The sequence below is a fragment of the Danio rerio genome, chromosome 4, assembly GCF_052040795.2.
Source record: "Danio rerio strain M-AB ecotype USA chromosome 4, GRCz13ab, whole genome shotgun sequence".
Classification (NCBI taxonomy): Eukaryota; Metazoa; Chordata; class Actinopteri; order Cypriniformes; family Danionidae; genus Danio; species Danio rerio.
The window spans coordinates 63,758,835-63,780,611 of record NC_141024.2 but is presented as its reverse complement, the minus strand read 5'-3'; the positions used below and the strand labels follow the sequence as shown (position 1 = coordinate 63,780,611).

Below are 21,777 nucleotides of genomic sequence, written 5' to 3'. Positions count from 1 at the left end.
GAGAAAAACAACAGAGTGTTCTCACTGAAGAGAAAGGGGCTTATCACACGGAGGAACATACCACACATAGATCACAACGGCTGTTTCATAGCTCGCCGTGATCGTATAGTGGTTAGTACTCTGCGTTGTGGCCGCAGCAACCCCGGTTCGAATCCGGGTCACGGCAGGTTTTTCAAGGTGACATTGGTGTCGCACTCTGTGTTGCCATCCGTTATCTCCAACCTTCTTTTAGTGCAGGCTGTGCTTATGGCACGTCCTAAATGTTTACGTTTTCTAAAGTGTGGAAGACTAGGGATATGATATAAGAGAAATAGGATCTTTGATGCCAGCATGCTGTGTAGATAAGTACTGATCAAGTCACGCTTCTAAGGCATGGAAGGAATCTTTTCAATTGTTGAGTGTCCATTCATTGCCACAACAGCAGAAAGACATTCTGCAGTTATCATTGATCTATTTAATGTCTCCTACATGGCATGAAGTCCAAACTATTGTGTTGTACTGATGTCTACACCTACAAAAACCATAAACCCAACCTCAAAGTAACCTGTCGTGTTTTAGCAACCTCCACACCAACCATAAGCTTAAAACCCCATCTCACGGTAAACTTTAGTGTACTGTAAAGGTCTGCGCCGACCACAACCCAAACCTTGCCTACTTGTAAATTACTGTTGTGGAGCCCGGATAGCTCAGTCGGTAGAGCATCAGACTTTTAATCTGAGGGTCCAGGGTTCAAGTCCCTGTTCGGGCGTGTGATGCTCATTTTGTGGAGCCACAGCTTTTGCTGTTGAGCTATCGCTTGATGAAAGTTTCATCTGGATGCACAATATGTGTACTAGGCATAAAGAAATGGCAGTACAGTCAGTCTTGTAGTCGTGGCCGAGTGGTTAAGGCGATGGACTAGAAATCCATTGGGGTCTCCCAGCGCAGGTTCGAATCCTGCCGACTACGTTCTCCCCCTTTTTAAAATTGCAGCAGTCGTCAATTGTTTGCATTTCCATTGTTTCTTGGGAAAAGCGTTGTGCTGGTAGGAGGAGAAAAACAACAGAGTGTTTTCACTGAAGAGAAAGGGGCTTATCACAGGGAGGAACATACCACACAAGGGTCACAACGGCTGTCTCGTACCTCGCCGTGATCTTATAGTGGTTAGTACTCTGCGTTGTGGCCGCAGCAACTCCGGGTCACGGCAGGCTTTTCAAGGTGACATTGGCGTCACACTCTGTGTTGCCATCCGTCATCGCCAGCCACCTTTTAGTGCAGGCTGTCCTAATGGCACGTCCTGAATGTTTACGTTTCCTAAAGTGTGGAAGACTAGGGATTCGATATGAGAAACAAGATCTTTGATGTCAGCATGCTGTGTAGATAAGTACTGATCAAGTCACGTTTCAAAGGCATGGAAGGAATCTTTTCAATTGTTGAGTGTCCATTCATTGCCTCAACAGCAGAAAGACATTCTGCAGTTATCATTGATCTATTTAATGTCTCCTACATGACATGAAGTCCAAACTATTGTGTTGTACTGATGTCTACACCTAGAAAAACCATAAACCCAACCTCAAAGTAACCTGTCGTGTTTTAGCAACCTCCACACCAACCATAAGCTTAAAACCCCATCTCACGGTAAACTTTAGTGTACTGTAAAGGTCTGCGCCGACCACAACCCAAACCTTGCCTTCCTGTAAATTACTGTTGTGGAGCCCGGATAGCTCAGTCAGTAGAGCATCAGACTTTTAATCTGAGGGTCCAGGGTTCAAGTCCCTGTTTGGGCGTGTGACGCTCATTCTGTGGAGCCACAGTTTTTGCCGTTGAGCTATCGCTTGATGAAAGTTTCATCTGGATGCACAATATGTGTACTAGGCATAAAGAAATGGCAGTACAGGCAGTCTTGTAGTCGTGGCCGAGTGGTTAAGGCGATGGACTAGAAATCCATTGGGGTCACCCCGCGCAGGTTCGAATCCTGCCGACTAAGTCGTCCCCCTTTTTAAAATTGCAGCAGTCGTCAATTGTTTGCATTTCCATTGTTTCTTGGGAAAAGCGTTGTGCTGGTAGGAGGAGAAAAACAACAGAGTGTTCTCACTGAAGAGAAAGGGGCTTATCACACGGAGGAACATACCACACATAGATCACAACGGCTGTTTCATAGCTCGCCGTGATCGTATAGTGGTTAGTACTCTGCGTTGTGGCCGCAGCAACCCCGGTTCGAATCCGGGTCACGGCAGGTTTTTCAAGGTGACATTGGTGTCGCACTCTGTGTTGCCATCCGTTATCTCCAACCTTCTTTTAGTGCAGGCTGTGCTTATGGCACGTCCTAAATGTTTACGTTTTCTAAAGTGTGGAAGACTAGGGATATGATATAAGAGAAATAGGATCTTTGATGCCAGCATGCTGTGTAGATAAGTACTGATCAAGTCACGCTTCTAAGGCATGGAAGGAATCTTTTCAATTGTTGAGTGTCCATTCATTGCCACAACAGCAGAAAGACATTCTGCAGTTATCATTGATCTATTTAATGTCTCCTACATGGCATGAAGTCCAAACTATTGTGTTGTACTGATGTCTACACCTACAAAAACCATAAACCCAACCTCAAAGTAACCTGTCGTGTTTTAGCAACCTCCACACCAACCATAAGCTTAAAACCCCATCTCACGGTAAACTTTAGTGTACTGTAAAGGTCTGCGCCGACCACAACCCAAACCTTGCCTACTTGTAAATTACTGTTGTGGAGCCCGGATAGCTCAGTCGGTAGAGCATCAGACTTTTAATCTGAGGGTCCAGGGTTCAAGTCCCTGTTCGGGCGTGTGATGCTCATTTTGTGGAGCCACAGCTTTTGCTGTTGAGCTATCGCTTGATGAAAGTTTCATCTGGATGCACAATATGTGTACTAGGCATAAAGAAATGGCAGTACAGTCAGTCTTGTAGTCGTGGCCGAGTGGTTAAGGCGATGGACTAGAAATCCATTGGGGTCTCCCAGCGCAGGTTCGAATCCTGCCGACTACGTTCTCCCCCTTTTTAAAATTGCAGCAGTCGTCAATTGTTTGCATTTCCATTGTTTCTTGGGAAAAGCGTTGTGCTGGTAGGAGGAGAAAAACAACAGAGTGTTCTCACTGAAGAGAAAGGGGCTTATCACAGGGAGGAACATACCACACATAGGTCACAACGGCTGTTTCATAGCTCGCTGTGATCGTATAGTGGTTAGTACACTGTGTTGTGGCTGCAGCAACCCCGGTTCGAATCGGGGTCATGGCAGGTTTTTCAAGGTGACATTGGTGTTGCACTCTGTGTTGCCATCCGTTATCTCCAGCCTTCTATTAGTGCAGGCTGTGCTAACGGCACGTCCTGAATGTTTACGTTTCCTAAAGTGTGGAAGACTAGGGATTCGATATGAGAAACAAGATCTTTGATGTCAGCATGCTGTGTAGATAAGTACTGATCAAGTCACGCTTCTAAGGCATGGAAGGAATCTTTTCAATTGTTGAGTGTCCATTGCCACAACAGCAGAAAGACATTCTGCAGTTATCATTGATCTATTTAATGTCCCCTACATGACATGGAGTCCAAACTATTGTGTTTTACTGATGTCTACACCTACAACAACCATAAACCCAACCTCAAAGTAACCTGTCGTGTTTTAGCAACATCCACACCAACCGTAAGCTTAAAACCCCATCTCATGGTAAACTTTAGTGTACAGTAAAGGTCTGCGCCGACCACAACGCTAAACCTTGCCTACTCGTAAAATACTGTTGAAGAGCCAGGATAGCTCAGTCGGTAGAGCATCAGACTTTTAATCTGAGGGTCCAGGGTTCAAGTCCCTGTTCGGGTGAGTGATGCTCATTTTGTGGAGCCACAGCTTTTGCTGTTGAGCTATCGCTTGATGAAAGTTACATCTGGATGCACAATATGTGTACTAGGCATGAAGAAATGGCAGTACAGGCAGTCTTGTAGTCGTGGCCGAGTGGTTAAGGCGATGGACTAGAATTCCATTCGGGTCTCCCCGCTCAGGTTTGAATCCTGCTGACTACGTCCTCCCCCTTTTTAAAATTGCAGCAGTCATCAATTGTTTGCATTTCCATTGTTTCTTGGGAAAAGCGTTGTGCTGGTAGGAGGAGAAAAACAACAGTGTTCACACTGAAGAGAAAGGGGCTTATCACAGGGAGGAACATACCACACAAGGGTCACAACGGCTGTCTCGTACCTCGCCGTGATCTTATAGTGGTTAGTACTCTGCGTTGTGGCCGCAGCAACTCCGGGTCACGGCAGGCTTTTCAAGGTGACATTGGCGTCACACTCTGTGTTGCCATCCGTAATCGCCAGCCACCTTTTAGTGCAGGCTGTCCTAATGGCACGTCCTGAATGTTTACGTTTCCTAAAGTGTGGAAGACTAGGGATTCGATATGAGAAACAAGATCTTTAATGTCAGCATGCTGTGTAGATAAGTACTGATCAAGTCACGTTTCAAAGGCATGGAAGGAATCTTTTCAATTGTTGAGTGTCCATTCATTGCCTCAACAGCAGAAAGACATTCTGCAGTTATCATTGATCTATTTAATGTCTCCTACATGACATGAAGTCCAAACTATTGTGTTGTACTGATGTCTACACCTACAAAAACCATAAACCCAACCTCAAAGTAACCTGTCGTGTTTTAGCAACCTCCACACCAACCATAAGCTTAAAACCCCATCTCACGGTAAACTTTAGTGTACTGTAAAGGTCTGCGCCGACCACAACCCAAACCTTGCCTTCCTGTAAATTACTGTTGTGGAGCCCGGATAGCTCAGTCGGTAGAGCATCAGACTTTTAATCTGAGGGTCCAGGGTTCAAGTCCCTGTTTGGGCGTGTGACGCTCATTCTGTGGAGCCACAGTTTTTGCCGTTGAGCTATCGCTTGATGAAAGTTTCATCTGGATGCACAATATGTGTACTAGGCATAAAGAAATGGCAGTACAGGCAGTCTTGTAGTCGTGGCCGAGTGGTTAAGGCGATGGACTAGAAATCCATTGGGGTCTCCCCGCGCAGGTTCGAATCCTGCCGATTACGTCCTCCCCCTTTTTAAAATTGCAGCAGTCGTCAATTGTTTGCATTTCCATTGTTTCTTGGGAAAAGCGTTGTGCTGGTAGGAGGAGAAAAACAACAGAGTGTTCTCACTGAAGAGAAAGGGGCTTATCACAGGGAGGAACATACCACACATAGATCACAACGGCTGTTTCATAGCTCGCCGTGATCGTATAGTGGTTAGTACTCTGCGTTGTGGCCGCAGCAACCCCGGTTCGAATCCGGGTCACGGCAGGTTTTTCAAGGTGACATTGGTGTCGCACTCTGTGTTGCCATCCGTTATCTCCAGCCTTCTTTTAGTGCAGGCTGTGCTAATGGCACGTCCTGAATGTTTACGTTTCTTAAAGTGTGGAAGACTAGGGATATGATATAAGAGAAATAGGATCTTTGATGCCAGCATGCTGTGTAGATAAGTACTGATCAAGTCACGCTTCTAAGGCATGGAAGGAATCTTTTCAATTGTTGAGTGTCCATTCATTGCCACAACAGCAGAAAGACATTCTGCAGTTATCATTGATCTATTTAATGTCTCCTACATGACATGAAGTCCAAACTAATCGTATAGTGGTTAGTACTCTGCGTTGTGGCCGCAGCAACCCCGGTTCGAATTCTGTGTAGCAACAAGTAAGCTTTACTTGTATCCATAAACTTTTTTTCCTAAGTAAACTTTCTTTAAAATTAATAAATAAATAAATGAACAAATGCTTTAAACGTTTTAAAACCTATAATAAACAAAATATATGCACAACAATCTGTCTAGGTCGATGTCCTCAGCAGTAATGGAGCACGTTTAAACAAATGTTATTGTAAGTAAATATTTAAACCATTATGATAAATAGAGTTAAAAAGACCTTTTTGAATGAAAAGTTTTATTGAGATGGGTTGTTGGTGATTGTAGATTGAAAATTTAGATTTTGGAATTTAAGGCACCGCAGAAACCCTGTTTAAAAGCAATAGCCCCGGTAATTAGCTATTATAATGATGTAATTCTAACTCAGATACTATCTGTGAGAACTAGTAACAACTACTAGAAACAAGTTTAAACCCATAAAGAAGTTGATGAAAAAATTGTGATCAACGTGACATATGCAAATGAAAAGTAAAAGTCAACACTATCACCGTAATAGCAGATATCTTCTATGAGAATACTGTAGGTCAAATATCGTCAGCTCATTTGAACTTTAATTTATTGTTTTTGTTTATTTTATATAGCGCCAGTGCTCAAGGACGCTTTACCAACAGCAGTAGAACAAGAAAAACAATAACCTTAAAAAGGTAGAGAAAATGGGAGACTAATAATACATTAAAAGAATGACAAAAGACACGAGAGCAAGTGACAAAAGAAACTCATTCCTGTCTTTCAATGACTGCTTTTGTGCGTTTAGGAGAACTAGGCAGCACACTCAGGGCTGCAAGATGGATTTAATTTAGTAGCCTATTCTTAATATTAAAATATATCAGTATGAAAACCAACCTGTTTGTTCCTGCAGATCTTCCTGTTTGACTGTGAATGTCTCTTCAATCTTCACATCTTCACTCTCCTCTTTAATAAACGCCATCTTTACAACAGTGTGGAGATCAGTCGCTTCAGCAGGGTTTTTTTTTCTCTGTGTTTGGACACTTAATCCAGTTCAAAATGAACAAAACAATGAACAGAAACAAAATAATTTCTCTTCAACACTTGCTTCAATGGTTTCTTTATTTGAGAGTAATTAACAAAAAGAAATCAGGTGAAACATTTAATTTAAACACTTATTATACACTTTTCTGTTGTTTTATTCAAACAACAGCCTTCAGTTACTGAGAATAAAATAGTACTACTAAAATACTAAAATAGTTGTATAAAGGGTTAAAATAATATTTCCAACAGCAGGAACATAATATAGCATCGTATAAAAAACTTAAAACTTTAGAACTTTAACTTTAAATCAGTTTATATCTGTAAACGTTTTAAAACAAACCTTTCTCCAGTTGAATCACAGCGACGAGGCGGCGCTGCCTGATGACGTCACGCGCCACGGCAAAATAAAAGTCTTTTTTGTTTAACTTTTTTGCCACAATCTGTTGCAGTCATGACTTATTGATACATTTCTCCCATGGTTTTCACTTTACACTTTGTCTGCTCTCTCTCTCACAAACCTTAAATCTAAACATTTTCTTAACTTTTTTTAATCCACTTTATAATGACTTGTATGTCTACAACAAATTACTTTCCTATTAATATCTGAGTCCAAATCTCATCCTCATAATTATGACCTCTTCTATTTCTACAACTTCATAGGCCTATATAGGGTTTCTTTTTTCACATGAATTGTTGTCTCTTATTATCTGTGTTCCACGTTTCCTGCCATTCTTTAGCAATATCTGTAGTAATATTTAATTTACCTTTACTTACATAAGCATTAAAAGAGGTAGTTCTCATAAAAATTACAATTCTGTCATTTACTCATCGTCTACTAATTTCAAAACTGTTTCTGCTGAATGCAAATAAAGAGAATACAGGGGCAAAAAACAGCCACTGTATGGTTCAACAGTTCCTGTGGACTTGGGGGAAACCAGAGCACCTGGAGGAAACTCATGCGAACATGGGGAGAACACACAAACAAAAATGTCAACTGACCCAGCTGAGGCTCAAACCAACAACCTTCTTACTGTGAGACGATCAGTGCTACCTACTGCACCACTGTGATGCCTCACATGTATAATTATTTGAGGTATTAAACTGGTATTGGATAAGAACTTCGCTTACAAATAGTTGTTATTTTTAAAATGTGTGAAAAAGCACCATTCAGATGTAGCGACTGTATTGATCTGGGCAATCAAGCATGTATTGTTATAGACACTATGCTAAGAGATGTTAGGCAGCTCCTGTTCATGTAATATGTTCATGTAATAGTCTATCAAGTTGGTATTGGCATGAACAGCTATACCTGTCAACGGGTTTCTTATATGTTAAACGGTCCTATTCAGTTAATGATCAGGCAGCTATTACTAAAGATGACCGCACACAATGATGAGCCATTTATTTAAATGACTATGTGACGCAGATATTTAAAATTCATTGTTGCAAACAAGTTACAGGAGTAAGTGCAGTTGTTGTTGTATGTGATGTTCACCACTGTAATTACACCATAGTGAAAAAAGAAGTCTGAGAAATGCTGTAGTTGGTGTAGGTAGAGCAGGTTAATCACGTTAAAAGTTATGCATTGTGTAGATATGAAAGTGAACTCTTGTCGTTGAGTTATTCTGTATAAACTGCCTATACAATAAATTTACTAGTGATGTAATATATTTTCTAATTATAAATATTTAGATTCATCACAGTATGTGATCGCTTTACTGTGTTAAAAGGAAAAGGTTTTGTCAGAGTATCTTATATATGCTTCTGTGAATGTCTATGCATATTTGTGTGCACAAACACAAGTAATAAATAGAGAGAAAAACATCTTTAATACATACCAGGTGAATAAGAGGCTTTCGGGAAAGCTGAGCTGCTCACACATGTTCTGTTCAACTAAAAAACAAAGGAAAGAAAACAAAATTGGCACAGAAACAAGTTACATTTTGATAGTTACAATTTATAAACATAAAGTGTTGACAGTCTTCCAGAAGCCAGTAATGAGCAGCATGTGCTTTAAGATAAATAAAGGACTCTAAACTCACATAAAGAACAAGTTTAGTAATAAATAAATGACTAAAACTCTGCTAATAGTTAGCTTATGTCAATATATTGACTGAACTTAACACAAATAAAACCTCAATGTGAAGTTTATAAATTGTTCCTTTCAACGAATGATAATATATCACAGTATAATAGTATACATCTTCTATAACTATTATATAAGTGAATGTAGTTGTGTGTATTGAGACATCGGTATGGATTGAGTTTTCAAAGCTCATTTGCATCTTTACACAAAGACTTCAGCCAAGCAACTCTGAGAAACTTCTACAAAAACAACACATAACTCTTGCATTACCTTTTAACCAGGCTTGGGAAAAAAAATTAAAATGTGTTTCAAATCAAAATACCTCAACATAGGTGTATCAACATTAACTACAAAATGCAGCAGCCACAATAAAAAAAGCTTCAATCAATAGTCCTATAAAACAACAGCAACAAAACAAATGAAGATGGCTAAAGTCAACTTATTTTCCCAATACAACATTATTTCTCTGTAAAAACTGGTTTGTAAAGCAACTGAACCTCTCATCCTCCACAGTAATGTGTCTCCCAGACCCAGACGTCGGCTCTGCATTAGTTAACCACCAGAGGCCGACAAAGCACTTCATAAGCACTTTATCTCTCGTTCCCATAAAAAGAATCCGGCAACAAATTTGGTTTAGAATAAGTTGTCGCGTGCATAATAAATTAAACAAACGCGACATACATGTTTATTGCGTCGGTCTGTCCAGCTTTAAATAGCCTACATTAATGCATTAAAACTGACCCAAATGCATACAATACATGATTTCAATTCATTATAATATAATTTTATTTTTAATAATGAAAACTTTTTTCCCTCTGTGTAAACTGCTGTTTGCTTTTTTTATTGTGGCTTTTTCTAAAACATTTTTTCCCAGTGCAAGTTAAAATCAAGTTCTGTATTTCGGCTGTTTAAGGTCTCACTTTGCATTGAACTTTGAACTTTTTACATTCAGAGATGTTGTTTATGTTCACACAGCTAAATTACACATCAACTAAAGTTTAAAATATGATATTGCAGTGGACCACCCATTTAACTATAAAATGCAGCAGCCAAAATAAAAAAGCTTCCATCAAAAGTCAACTTATTTTCCCAATACATCTTTATTTCTCTTTAAAGCTATGGTTCGTATAGCTGCTAAACTTCCCATCCTCCGCAGTAATGTGTTTTGAGTCTTCACTGTTGTCCACTGCTCATTTGCATCTTTATACCAGCATTAATGGGGGCCAATTGAGTATTAACCAATCACATGCCAGATCAAGTAGGTCAGCAGGGTTGTATCTATATATTCTGCGTTCTTAACAGAAACTTCATTGGCTTATTTAGCTATAAGAGAACAACTTTGGAGGACAAACTACGATTGTTGGTTCCTACATTGAGATTATTACCAACAACAACATACAAAGAAAAACCCACTGATGCCATTTCTCATCCCACTTCTTCATTGAAGACAGAAAAGGTGAGTTGCACATTCTGAATTTACACTCAAATAATATCTGAATGCTGACATTATAAAATGTAAAATCTAAACATGTGCATGCATTGTTCAACAGTGTATTAAGTTTTTCAGTCATTTTAAAAGCTTCTTTACAACTATTTAGTTATGTGTTTGTTTGTTTGGTTTGGTTATAAATATTGATTTTATCCTGACAAATGGACTGTAGCCCAAATAAGTTTCAACCTATTACGTATATAAATTTATATAAAAATTTGATGTTTCCCCATTCATTACAAATACAAAACAAAAAGCAGATAAATTATAAAGTGGAAAATGAGGGAGAAATGTATCGATAAGTCATGACTCATAATTAAGAGTGAGTAGGGGGAAAAAGCTAAACAAAAAAAGACTTTTATTGTGGCATGGTGATGTGACGTCATAAGGCTGCGCCGCTCCCACACTGTGATTCAACTGGAGAAAGGTTTGTTTTAAAGCTTGTACACAGATGTAAACCAACTGATTAAAATTTCAGTGTGTTCATTTAATGTTAGATGAACCTGCTGTTGACAATATTATTTTAACCCTTTATACAAAGAACTACTATTTTACTCACTGTAAGGTCTATTGTTTGAATAAGATAGGATAAACTTTATTTGTCCCGAGAGGAAATTCTTGTCTTGTGCAAATAAGTGCTACAGCGTTGCTGTAAGCAGACAATAAAATAAATCAAACAAACTAAACAATTAAGAACATACCTAAAAAAAGATTGAATAAAGCAACAGTAAAGTGTGTGATAAGTGTTTTAGTGAAGGTTTAATTTATTAAATAGCATGATGTCACTCTATTCCAAGTATACATCAATAAAATTAGAAAAATGGAGTTCTAGTTTACATCGGCTGGTTTGTGGCTTTTGTTGCTTGCTCAGGCTTACATAATTTCTGTTTGTTAATGACTCATATAAAAAAAACTGTTGAAGCAAGTGTTGAAATTATCTTGTTTTTGTTCAGTGTTTTATTTATTTTAAACAGGACATTTTTATTGTTTTGTTTATTTTAAACAGGATAAAGTGTCCAAACGCAGAGAGAAACTCCTGCTGAAGCGACTGATCTCCACACTGTTATAAAGATGGCGTTTATTAAAGAGGAGAGTGAAGATGTGAAGATTGAAGAAACATTCACAGTCAAACAGGAAGATCTGCAGGAACAAACAGGTTGGTTTTCATTCTCAAACACCAACTCAGTCATTTGATCCTCATTCAGGTATATTTTAATAATAAGAACACTAATTTAATCCATCTTGCAGCCCTGAGTGTGCTGCCTAGTTCTCCTAAATGCACATAAGCACTCATTGAAAGACAGGAATGAGTTTCTTTCGTCACTTGTTCTCGTGTCTTATGTCATTATTTTATCTATTATTAGTCTCCCATTTTCTCTTCCTTCTTAAGGTTATTGCTTTTTCTTGTTCTACTACTGTTTGTAAAGCTTCCTTGAACACTGGCACTATATAAAATAAACAAAAACCATAAATTAAAAACGTTTAACTGAGCTGACGATATTTGACCTTCAGTATTCTCACAGTGTTGCAGTGATAGTGTTAGCTTAGTACTTTCCACTTGCATATGTCCCATTGATCCCAATTCCCCTTTTTTAATTAACCTCATGGGATTAAACTTGTTTCTAGTTGTTACTAGTTCTCACAGATAGTATCTGAATTAGAATTACATCATTATCATAATAACTAATTACCAGGGCTATTGTGTTTAAACAGGGTTTCCACGGAGTCTTAATATGTCTTAAATTCCAAAATCAAATTTTTAGGCCTTAAAAGTCTTAAATTTACTAAAATTGTGTTGTAGGTCTTAAATCTTTTTTAAACAAGTGTTCATTTTCCTTTGTTCATATTGTGTTAACCAGTCTGGCCAAAACCTATACAATCACCAACAATCCATCTCAATAAAACTTTAAACTTTTTTTATTCAAAAAGGTCATTTTAAGTCTATTTATCATAATGGATTAAGTATTTTCCTTACAATATGATTTGTTTAAACGTGCTCCATGTATTTACTGCTGAGGACATCGACCTGGACAGATTGTTGTGCATAGATTTAATTTGTTATAGTTTTTAAAACATTTGTAAATTTTTTTTATTTTATTTTAAAGAAAGTTTATTTTGGAAAAAAACGTGTGTGGATACAAGTAGAGCTTACTTTTTTACACATTTAAAATCTTTTACTAAGAAATATCTAAAATAATAATCTAATATTTTTTTATTATAATATATTTTTTGATAGGACAAATACAAAATCTGGGCCATTTGAAAAATTCTTTAGTCTTTTATGAGTCTAACATTTCATTCATAATGGTCATAAAAGTCTTAAATTTAACTTAGTGAAACCTGCAGAGACCCTGGTTTAAGGTATGTCAGAAAACATGGATGCCCCAATTTTAAACATGCTGAATGAAATTGACACTAAAATAATTAATCATTATAAAACATTGTACAGTATTCTGAACTATATGATGTGATGGGACAATGTGAGACAAAACAAACAAATAATAGTGGAACAATAACGTTTAGCTATACCAGTGGTGGATTTAGGCATGGGTAATGTGGGCGATCGCCCAGGGTGGGATTTTCCTGGGGGCGGCAAAAAAAAAGTCCCCTAGTGAAAGCATTTAGATACAATTACTTTATGCAAATGTATTCATTAAGAGTGGCAATCTCAAAATAAAGACATTAGGGGCCATTTACATTTGGCATTTTTTGCACGTGCGAGTTTGTTATTCTCAATGTGCAACTGAAACATCGCTTGTGAAAGCAAACTGATGCATGCGTACAGAAAACCAGCAACTCACACATGCTCCTGTGTGAATCCCGGTTGTTTGCATGCACGCTGAAAAGTTAAGCGTCGTTCATGCGCCATGAAACCAAATTAACAGCCTTTTGTGCAGAAGTGTCAGCACACAGCGAGTTTTGCATAGTTTATGTAAAGTGTATGTAATTTAACGATGGTGTTACTTTCACTAAGCATGGCTATAAAGCAGAAAGGAGGGATAAAGAGTCAGGGAGGTAGGACAGGTCTAAAGGTCTAAGACAAAAGATAATTTGGTTACACTTTACAATAACTACACACTATAAACCATTTATTATGCATTAGCAAATACTGAATTCATTATTTGTTTAGCATTATCTGTTTAGCATTAACTCTAAATTAATAAGCGTTATTAAACAGTTTATAACTGCAGCTACATATGCTGTATTCCTGACTTACAACCACATTTATAATGTGCTTAATAATTGTACTTTCATACTTTGTTAAGGATTAATTTCCTATTACTAAATTAAGTATGGGGAGTGAAGCGCAATGTTCATGATAAGTGGGGGCAGAGCGGGCCAGAATCACGGTGGCAGCAGGTCAGATGACTGTCAGACCAAGGGGAAATGTCCCTATGTCTCCCTATGGCCAGTTCGCCCTTGAGTTTTACTGTTTTTTTATTGTTTATTATTCCTGGTCATTTCTCCAATAATTGTAAGTTCTAAAACAATAGCATATAAGATCAGGTCACTGCTATGATATGATTGACAATTTATGTATGTCACTGTTTGTCATTGTGCTCTGTTTATTCTGAGAGCTGAGGCTGAGTATTTGTAGAGCTTTTAACTCTTGAAATGATTAACTCCGTGTCATTCTAACACTGAAGAAACAGAATCCTGTGTTATCTGTAATCTCCTTTCACACTGTTCATGCTATACCTGATGTTCATTAACAGACGTTTCACAATCACAAACCCCGGGTTAACATTTTTATTTGTATATTTATGTTGTCAATGTCCCTGACTGGATGAACTGCAGGTCACCTTTTTAGATGGCATTTCTGCATCTTGTCGGGTTAACAATATCTGCAAATTAGGAGAAATACTAGCCTTTTAGAAAGAAGCTACAATTATACCAATACCTAAACCAGGAAAAGATCATTCAACTAATTATCGTCCAATAGCACTTACCAGTTGCCTTTGCAAAACAATCGAATGAATGATTAATGATCGATTGGTGTGGATTTAAAAAAAAAAAACAGAAGATTAATTAATATCAGTGTGCGTTTAGAAGAGGGAAAAGTACTCTTGACCATCTTATACAATTAGAATCTTTTGTACGAGATGATTTTATTAAAAAAGAACACATATAAGCATTTTTTTATTTTTTTTTATCTGGAAAAGGCCTTTGACACTACCAGGAGGTATGGTATTTTAAAAGATTTTCACGAGATGGGTGTTTGAGGAAATTTGCCTAATTTTATTGCAATTTTTTTTTATTCAATAGAGTTTTTCGTGTGCGTATGAAAACTATATTATCTGAATATGTGAGCATATATAGCATATATGAGAATCAGAAGTGCCCCAAGAAAGTATACTATCAGTAACACCATTTAGTATTAAAATTAATAATATTGTAAATGTAAATGGGTATAATATATTTCGTAGTCTATATGTAGATGATTTATGTATTTGTTATAAAGGGTAAAATATGTATACAATCAAGAGACAAATTTAAATATGTATAAATAAAATATATGACTGGTCAGTTTTAAATGGTTTTCATTTTTCTAAGTCAAAAACTGTATGCATGCATTTTTGTTTTTTAAGATCTATGCATTTAGATCAGGAGCTTTTTTAGATAGAGAAACTATACAAGTTGTGAAAAAGGTAAAGTTCCTAGGAATGAGTTTTGACAATAAGCAGTGTTTTATTCCTCATATTAAAGTATTATGAAAAAGATGTTTTAAAACAATCAATGTATGAACTTAATCTTAAAAAGGTAAAATAAATAAATAAATTAGGACCTCTGTAATGAAATCCAAGTCTTTGTATAAATGTGTACACGTTAATGGACCAAACACAATATGATCTGATTTATTTTACATTTAATTTGCACCAAAATTACAGTGTGTCTAGCCAATGTTTCCTGTGTCTTCTCACTTTTCAGCTTTTGATGAGAGTTTTTAAGACTTAATGAAAACTGTTGTATTTATTTATTTCAGACTTAATTGAAGTGAATGAGGGGAGTAAAGAGGAGGAACATCGTGTCAAAATTGAGGAAAAAAACTATTTACAGACTGATGGTATTTTGAAAAGGAGAGACAAGAACCATTTCATCTGCACTCAGTGTGTAAAGAGTTTTGGAAGAAAAGACGATCTTAAGTTTCACATGATGATCCACGCTGGAGAGAAACCGTTTACATGCACTCAGTGTGGGAAGAGTTTCAACCAATCATCATCCCTTAAGATTCACATGAGGATCCACACTGGAGAGAAACCATTCACATGCACTCAGTGTGGGAAGAGTTTCAGCCAATCATCATCCCTTAATCTACACATGAGGATCCACACTGGAGAGAAACCATTCACATGCACTCAGTGTGGGAAGAGTTTCAGCCAATCATCATCCCTTAATCTACACATGAGGATCCACACTGGAGAGAAACCATTCACATGCACTCAGTGTGGGAAGAGTTTCAGCCAATCATCATCCCTTAATCTACACGTGAGGATCCACACTGGAGAGAAACCATTCACATGTCCTCAGTGTGGTAAGAGTTTCAGCCATTCATCACATCTTAACTGTCACATGAAAATACACACTGGAGAGAAACCATTCACATGCCCTCACTGTGGGAAGAGTTTCAGCCAATCATCACACCTTAACTGTCACATGAAAATACACACTGGAGAGAAACCATTCACTTGCCCTCAGTGTGGGAAGAGTTTCAGCCAATCATCAAACCTTAACTGTCACATGACAATCCACACTGGAGAGAAACCATTCACATGCACTCAGTGTGGGAAGAGTTTTACCTGCTCATCACACCTTCATCAACACATGAGGATCCACACTGGAGAGAAACCATTCACATGCACTCAGTGTGGGAAGTGTTTTAACTGTTCATCACACCTTAATCAACACATTAGGATCCACAGTGGAGAGAAACCATTCACATGCACTCAGTGTGGGAAGAGTTTCAGCCAATCATCACACCTTAATCAACACATCATGAGCCACACTGGAGAGAAACCATTCATGTCTAATCATCTTGTTTAATCCTGCCCCTTTTCGCAGTGGCGTACAACAGAATTTCGCATGCTCAATAGTGATGGGAAGTTCGGATCATTTTATTTACTGATCGAGATGAACAAATCTTTTTTCGAGTCATTTCGTTCATTTGGTTCAATTTGCCAAAATATTATTAAAATGTTACGAATTGCTTCCAAACACATCTACAACTAGCCCAGAAGGTTGATCACTCGACAAATAAGTCATAAATAGAATATTTTAAGAAGGAGAAAATAATTCAATGTTTACCTGCTCTTTTGTCTATAGGTATTGTTGTCTGTTTGCTCAGCTCACCTCTTCATGTATTCAAATGTCAGTGGTGCGTTCACGTTACAATGACAGTCACATATAATTTTAACCAATGTACCCAGTCTGAGCCGATTGGAGCCATGATAATTAGTTCACCTTTCGAGTCTTCTGGTTCTTGAGTCGTTCGTTCATCACGTGACAGAATAACTCAAACCCGAGGACTCGAGAGGTGAACAGATCAATTCTTTTTCTGGCTCTAAATGCATATGATTGGCATATAAATGCATATGTTTGGCTGTAGTCTTTCATGTGGTGAACGAACGACTCGATAGAGGACTCGAAAAATTAACTGATCTTGTCTCACACTATTCAATTCAATTCAGCTTTATTTGTATAGCGCTTTTACAATGTAGATCATGTCAAAGCAGCTTCACATCGTGCACATGAGCGAATTAATGAATCTTTTAGTTAATCCGAGTCATTCATTCATTTTGTCACATAACATGAAAGAAAGCATAAGAAATGAATTATTTAATAAATGAAATAGTCTTTGTGAATAGTTTTCTAACATGATGCTGCCAGCATTAGACACTTAAACACTGTTTAATTGTTGTTTATTGTTTTATTATTATTATTATTTTACTAGAAAAGCTTTCATAACAAATCAGATTACTTTATAAATCACAACAATAAAATAAGCAAAAGAAAAACAAAATAGTGTACATCAAGCTAGGCTTTATAATAAATAAAAACAAGTAAGCTTTAAATTAAATAACGTGTTTGTGCCATAAAATCTTTATATGAAATATGGCAACTCTTCCCAGTAGATGTTTTTATGAAACAGCAATTTAAGTGAAAGATAATACATATAAAAATACAAAAGCCACAGGGCCTAATGAGCTTAACAACTTGACTTGAGAATAGAACAGTCCATTTTTAAAAAAAATTAAAATTAAATAAGCTTTAAAACAACATTGTGTGGCTTTACTTGTTGGACTTGGCTTAAGGTTTGTTAGCATTTAAAAACACAAGCTCTGAACCTTTAATAGGCTGAGTCTGTTTCTTCTTTTGTCATTAGTTGTTGTCGCAGGATAAAAGCTGCTAAATGAGTAAATGCAAATGCAAACTATCTTTATACAAATATTAGACCAACACATAAAGTCTGCATAGAAAAACATTATCAAACAAAAATGGGGTATAAATGAACAAATTACAAATCACTTGTAATTGTAGAATTTAATTAATTTATTGCCTAGCTTAGTGTTTGTTTTCTGATAGCAAGCCAGCAAATAGACAAATCAATATATATATATATATTTAAAATATATATACTAGATATAAACCACATATCCAGTAGAAAAAAAGTAACAATAACTTAGTGACAATAGGACAGAACTTTTTTTTATTTCTTAGAAAATGCTTTTTAGGTACACATTGTTTGATTATTTTATGAAAAGTTTAAAATATGATCATATAATGCAACAAAAAATCAGTTTTACATAAATATTATTGACTGAGGTTCTCGTTGCAGTGTACAGGGGAACTACAGTTTAAGATTAGATATGCACATAATAATGTAAGGATGGCTATATCTCTCCATAATATTAAAATCTGCAAACTGTTATGGAACTCCACACGAGACAAGACCATGAGAATGTTCAGGCACTAAAACAATAAACTTTCTAATTTGAGAAGAAGATCAGCTAGAAAACCAGTTGTTCAGTTTGTCTCGATCATGCATCCTGAGTCGCCCTCTTTGCCCTGGACTTTACCTTCTCCACCAGAGCAGCTCACTCACATTCCACACAGAATGTTTAAATTCTTAATATGGTGTATCTTGTGGCTTTATATTCATGTTTGGTGTGTTTTTAAATGTCTCTGTGTGATTGGTAAAGTAATTTCACTGTAATATTTTACAATCTCCTTTATATCAGTTAATTTGGGTTTTGACTTTGAAAAGATCTTTGCCAGATGCTTCACTCCAGGCAAAATGGTCTTCGCATCAACTCATGGCCAGGCAAGAGTCTTGGTGAAGCTTTTATTGTCTTGAATTTATAATGATTTGAGTATTTAGGCAAAGGGTGCAGAATTGTCCGTGGGATCCTGTAAACAGGATACTCCATTGCAGGTTGTGAGTCTCTGAGCTCTGCATCAGGATTTATATGCTGCAATGTATTTCTTCATGGTCAGGTATTCCTCTTTAACTCTTAAATGTATCTTTGAGTAATTGATGTTGTACAATCTTGATTGGCTTATTTTGTTTAATTATGTGAACTGCAATGGAAAATCTTTTTTCTGACAATTAAATGTAAAATTCTTGTTTAACTCTAATATCTCCTGAAATTATTTAAATCGAGTAGATTGTTAAGGCTGATGTTTCCGCAGCCTACAACCAGGATTAGTCATACAATCAGACTCAATGGATAAAGCATAGGCACAGCATTAGAGACTTGTTGATTTCTGACAATCACTGATGATATAATCTAGGGGTATGATATAATCTAGGGGTTAAATCAAACTTTCTATAAGTATGAGCAAGCATGGGGCGGCCTATTGTTAATTAAAGGAAATTAGCTTATCTGCTAAGAATCGGAACTGGCGATGATATGTCCGTGAGCAGATGAAACTGGCCAGCATACTGACTCTAAGTGACTTTGAGTAAACGATGAACCATTAATTGGGAACAAGGATTTATTAGGTTAATCAATCTAAATTAGACCTAATCACGACCTATAAGGTAATCAGCTTGAATTAGATGAATCTAAATCTAAAATTATTATAAATTGGAGTCAGATTAAAATTCAGAGCTAGAAACAAATTAAAATAAATTATAACAAACAAAAATATTTATTTTCACATGTGCTAAAAGGTTTACACGCATTCACCCATGCTGTTAGTTCAGTCATGGGACTAATAGATGGACCCTCACATGTGTGTGTATTTATATACACTGTTAGACCTTACCGGGCTTTTTTACAGTAAAATATTGGCAACACTGTTGCCAGCTACTCACTGTAAAAGTTTGGTTATAGTAAATAACTGGCAACAGTGTTGCCAGTTAATTACTGTAACTGAACCATTTCAGTGAGTAGCTGGCAACAGTGTTGCCAGTTAATTACTGTAATAGAGCAGTAGTGGTAACTAACTGGAAACTGTGTACAGTTAATTAATGTACTGTAGTGTTACATCTCACAGCATTATATTGCATACAAATTAATAGGATGTCATATATAGTTATTGTAGTGTTACTAAAATTAATCAGTATTCTTAACTGTTATTAAAAATAGAAGGCATAATAAATTTTTAAGACAAATGTATTTTATAGTTTTAGCAGCAAACAAATATACAATATAAAATGTCAAACAAAATTAAGAATTCAGCAGATATGAATATTGTCTTACATATTACTGAGAGCCACAAGTCTGCACAGTAAGGCTGTGGTCACACTAACGTTTGAGCACGCAAAATTCTGTCATATGGCACTGCGAAAAGGAGTGGGATTAAACAAAATGATTAGAGCTTGAAAAAGCGAGCGACTGGTCCATAGTTTAAATTTCTGTCCAGAGAGGTCATGTTTTGATTTTTGATTGGTCTCAAGCAGTCACATGATGTGATTTCACAGGTCAGAGTTTCCCAAGCTTGAACTTTCCAATGCTGCAAACTGTGAAATTTGTCGCATGAGCTTGCATTCAAGGTTTGCAGCATTCACATGTGTATGAATAGAAGTCTATAGGGATAATAGGGGAGTGTGACTGGGACTTTAAGCTGTAACTCTAATTAAACACACCTGATCAAACTAATTAAGGCTTGTTAGAAATCTACAGGCAATGTTGAAGCAGGGGTGGGTACCAAACTGCAGTTCTTCAGGAATTTTAGTTTGACCCCCATGGTATATTCAGTAGCATACTTTTATAGCAACTGCCAACATTTATCACAATCACATATCCAATAAAAAAGTGTGTTTGTCAAACACTGGCACATACTGTGTCAATTCTCAATAAAAAGTCTAAAATAATTATATAAAAAAAAATTAAAAAAAGTCGGCAACACCGAAAAACCAAAGGATTCAATCTTTTATTGCTATAATTATTATTTACTTTAAAAATCTCATGACAACAAACTTGTCTATTGTCTCTAATATAAATTCATAGGTGGAAACACTGCTCTGAAAAATACTTAGCAACAAACTAACAATCTGGTGTGTGTTAATCTATCAGTGTGTATTAATGTCTAAATCATTTTTTTCTGTCTTTAAAATGCACATCTCTATAAATAGAAACATAAAGCATCAGAGTAGATGGGACAGTGATGGGTAATTTGTCATTTATTGTCAGTTACTATCTGTAATGGGTACAAAAACTGTAATTTATTCTTTGCACTACTCAATTTCATACAAAGTCTACTCCTTTTACAGTAAAATACTGTTTCCTTTCATCACAGCAAGACACTGGCGATTTTACAGGTATTTACTGCATAATCTACCGAGTAACAGTGCAGTTATACTATTTAAACACAACTGATCAAACTTAATCTAAAGGTAGTGTGTTGAAGCAGGGCTGGAACTAAATTCTGCTGGGCTGCGGCCCTCCAGGAGTTTACAGCCCTGGTACATAGCATATTTTCAAAGCAAGTGCCTACATTTATCACAATCATGCACATATCATTGAATAAAAACAATAAAAATATACAAACTTCATCCAAAGCAAAAATATAAATAAATAAATAATCTGATCCTCATGTTGTTCCAAACCTGTAGTAATAATAATAATAATAATAATAATAAACAAATAACCTGATTAATACATTTAGGAAAGTCTTTATACTATACTGTTAATGCCATTTTTACCTACTTCATTTGAAGTTTTCCAAACAAATTGTGACAAACAAAGAAATGTATGTACGTGCTGTTTAAGATATTTTTAATTTTATTTTACTAGGCAAATTAGATTAATTATAGAAAAGTAAACAAAGTTATAAAAATGGTTGTGATAATTTGGTTGCTCTGTGTGAATATTTTTGCCTTTAAATGCATCTCGTCGATATCTTTACCTTTTAATTAGCTCTGTGACATTGACATTGGTTGACTCCTGATACTCAATGTTAAAAACATAAAAGGAACCAAAGGAAACACAGAGATGGCTGCAGAGAAATTTAGCTTATCATCAATGCATTGTCTCACTTTCTCCTCAATACTGACCATACACATACCAAAACTGAACAGTAT

At 36.5% G+C, this 21,777-nt stretch overlaps 4 protein-coding genes, 1 long non-coding RNA gene and 9 other non-coding genes across 15 annotated transcripts in view; 12 read left to right on the top strand and 2 right to left on the bottom strand.

Annotated features, from left to right (window-relative positions):
• Positions 1-7,040, bottom strand: part of LOC137489764 (uncharacterized) — a 144,034-nt gene extending 136,994 nt beyond the window's left edge. The window contains exon 1 of the mRNA XM_087250183.2: positions 6,529-7,040. Within this exon, the coding sequence (XP_087106309.1) occupies positions 6,529-6,613 (85 nt within the window). The 5' untranslated portion in view covers positions 6,614-7,040. The remainder of the gene's footprint in view (positions 1-6,528) is intronic.
• LOC110439496 (uncharacterized) overlaps positions 1-21,777 on the top strand; it is a 484,284-nt gene that overhangs the window by 386,166 nt on the left and 76,341 nt on the right. The window lies entirely within an intron of this gene.
• Positions 95-166, top strand: trnah-gug (transfer RNA histidin (anticodon GUG)). The gene has a single exon. It is a non-coding gene; the product is annotated as a tRNA-His (tRNA).
• trnak-uuu (transfer RNA lysine (anticodon UUU)) lies at positions 676-748 on the top strand. Its single transcript has one exon. It is a non-coding gene; the product is annotated as a tRNA-Lys (tRNA).
• trnas-aga (transfer RNA serine (anticodon AGA)) lies at positions 867-948 on the top strand. Its single transcript has one exon. It is a non-coding gene; the product is annotated as a tRNA-Ser (tRNA).
• On the top strand, positions 2,144-2,215 carry trnah-gug (transfer RNA histidin (anticodon GUG)). Its single transcript has one exon. It is a non-coding gene; the product is annotated as a tRNA-His (tRNA).
• On the top strand, positions 2,725-2,797 carry trnak-uuu (transfer RNA lysine (anticodon UUU)). Its single transcript has one exon. It is a non-coding gene; the product is annotated as a tRNA-Lys (tRNA).
• On the top strand, positions 2,916-2,997 carry trnas-aga (transfer RNA serine (anticodon AGA)). The gene has a single exon. It is a non-coding gene; the product is annotated as a tRNA-Ser (tRNA).
• On the top strand, positions 4,767-4,839 carry trnak-uuu (transfer RNA lysine (anticodon UUU)). The gene has a single exon. It is a non-coding gene; the product is annotated as a tRNA-Lys (tRNA).
• trnas-aga (transfer RNA serine (anticodon AGA)) lies at positions 4,958-5,039 on the top strand. The gene has a single exon. It is a non-coding gene; the product is annotated as a tRNA-Ser (tRNA).
• Positions 5,217-5,288, top strand: trnah-gug (transfer RNA histidin (anticodon GUG)). Its single transcript has one exon. It is a non-coding gene; the product is annotated as a tRNA-His (tRNA).
• LOC137491035 (uncharacterized) lies at positions 10,071-18,878 on the top strand. Of its 2 annotated transcripts, none has more exons than XM_087250266.1 (3): positions 10,071-10,217; positions 11,257-11,406; positions 15,235-18,878. In XM_087250266.1, exons 2-3 carry the CDS (start codon positions 11,322-11,324, stop codon positions 16,290-16,292), a joined length of 1,143 nt encoding a protein of 380 aa, XP_087106392.1. In that variant the 5' UTR covers positions 10,071-10,217; positions 11,257-11,321; the 3' UTR covers positions 16,293-18,878. The 2 variants fall into 2 exon arrangements, with proteins under 2 accessions (XP_087106392.1, XP_087106393.1); XM_087250267.2 differs by having other exon boundaries at positions 10,071-10,677.
• Positions 10,071-21,777, top strand: part of LOC137487276 (uncharacterized protein K02A2.6-like) — a 252,759-nt gene continuing 241,052 nt past the window's right edge. Inside the window, exon 1 of the mRNA XM_088650070.1 lies at positions 10,071-10,522. The gene's annotated coding sequence lies outside the window, so the exon portion shown is untranslated. The remainder of the gene's footprint in view (positions 10,523-21,777) is intronic.
• Positions 18,189-21,521, bottom strand: LOC148682316 (uncharacterized). Its single transcript, XR_015943028.1, has 2 exons — positions 19,673-21,521; positions 18,189-19,618 (listed from the first exon to the last, which is right to left on the bottom strand). It is a non-coding gene; the product is annotated as an uncharacterized LOC148682316 (long non-coding RNA).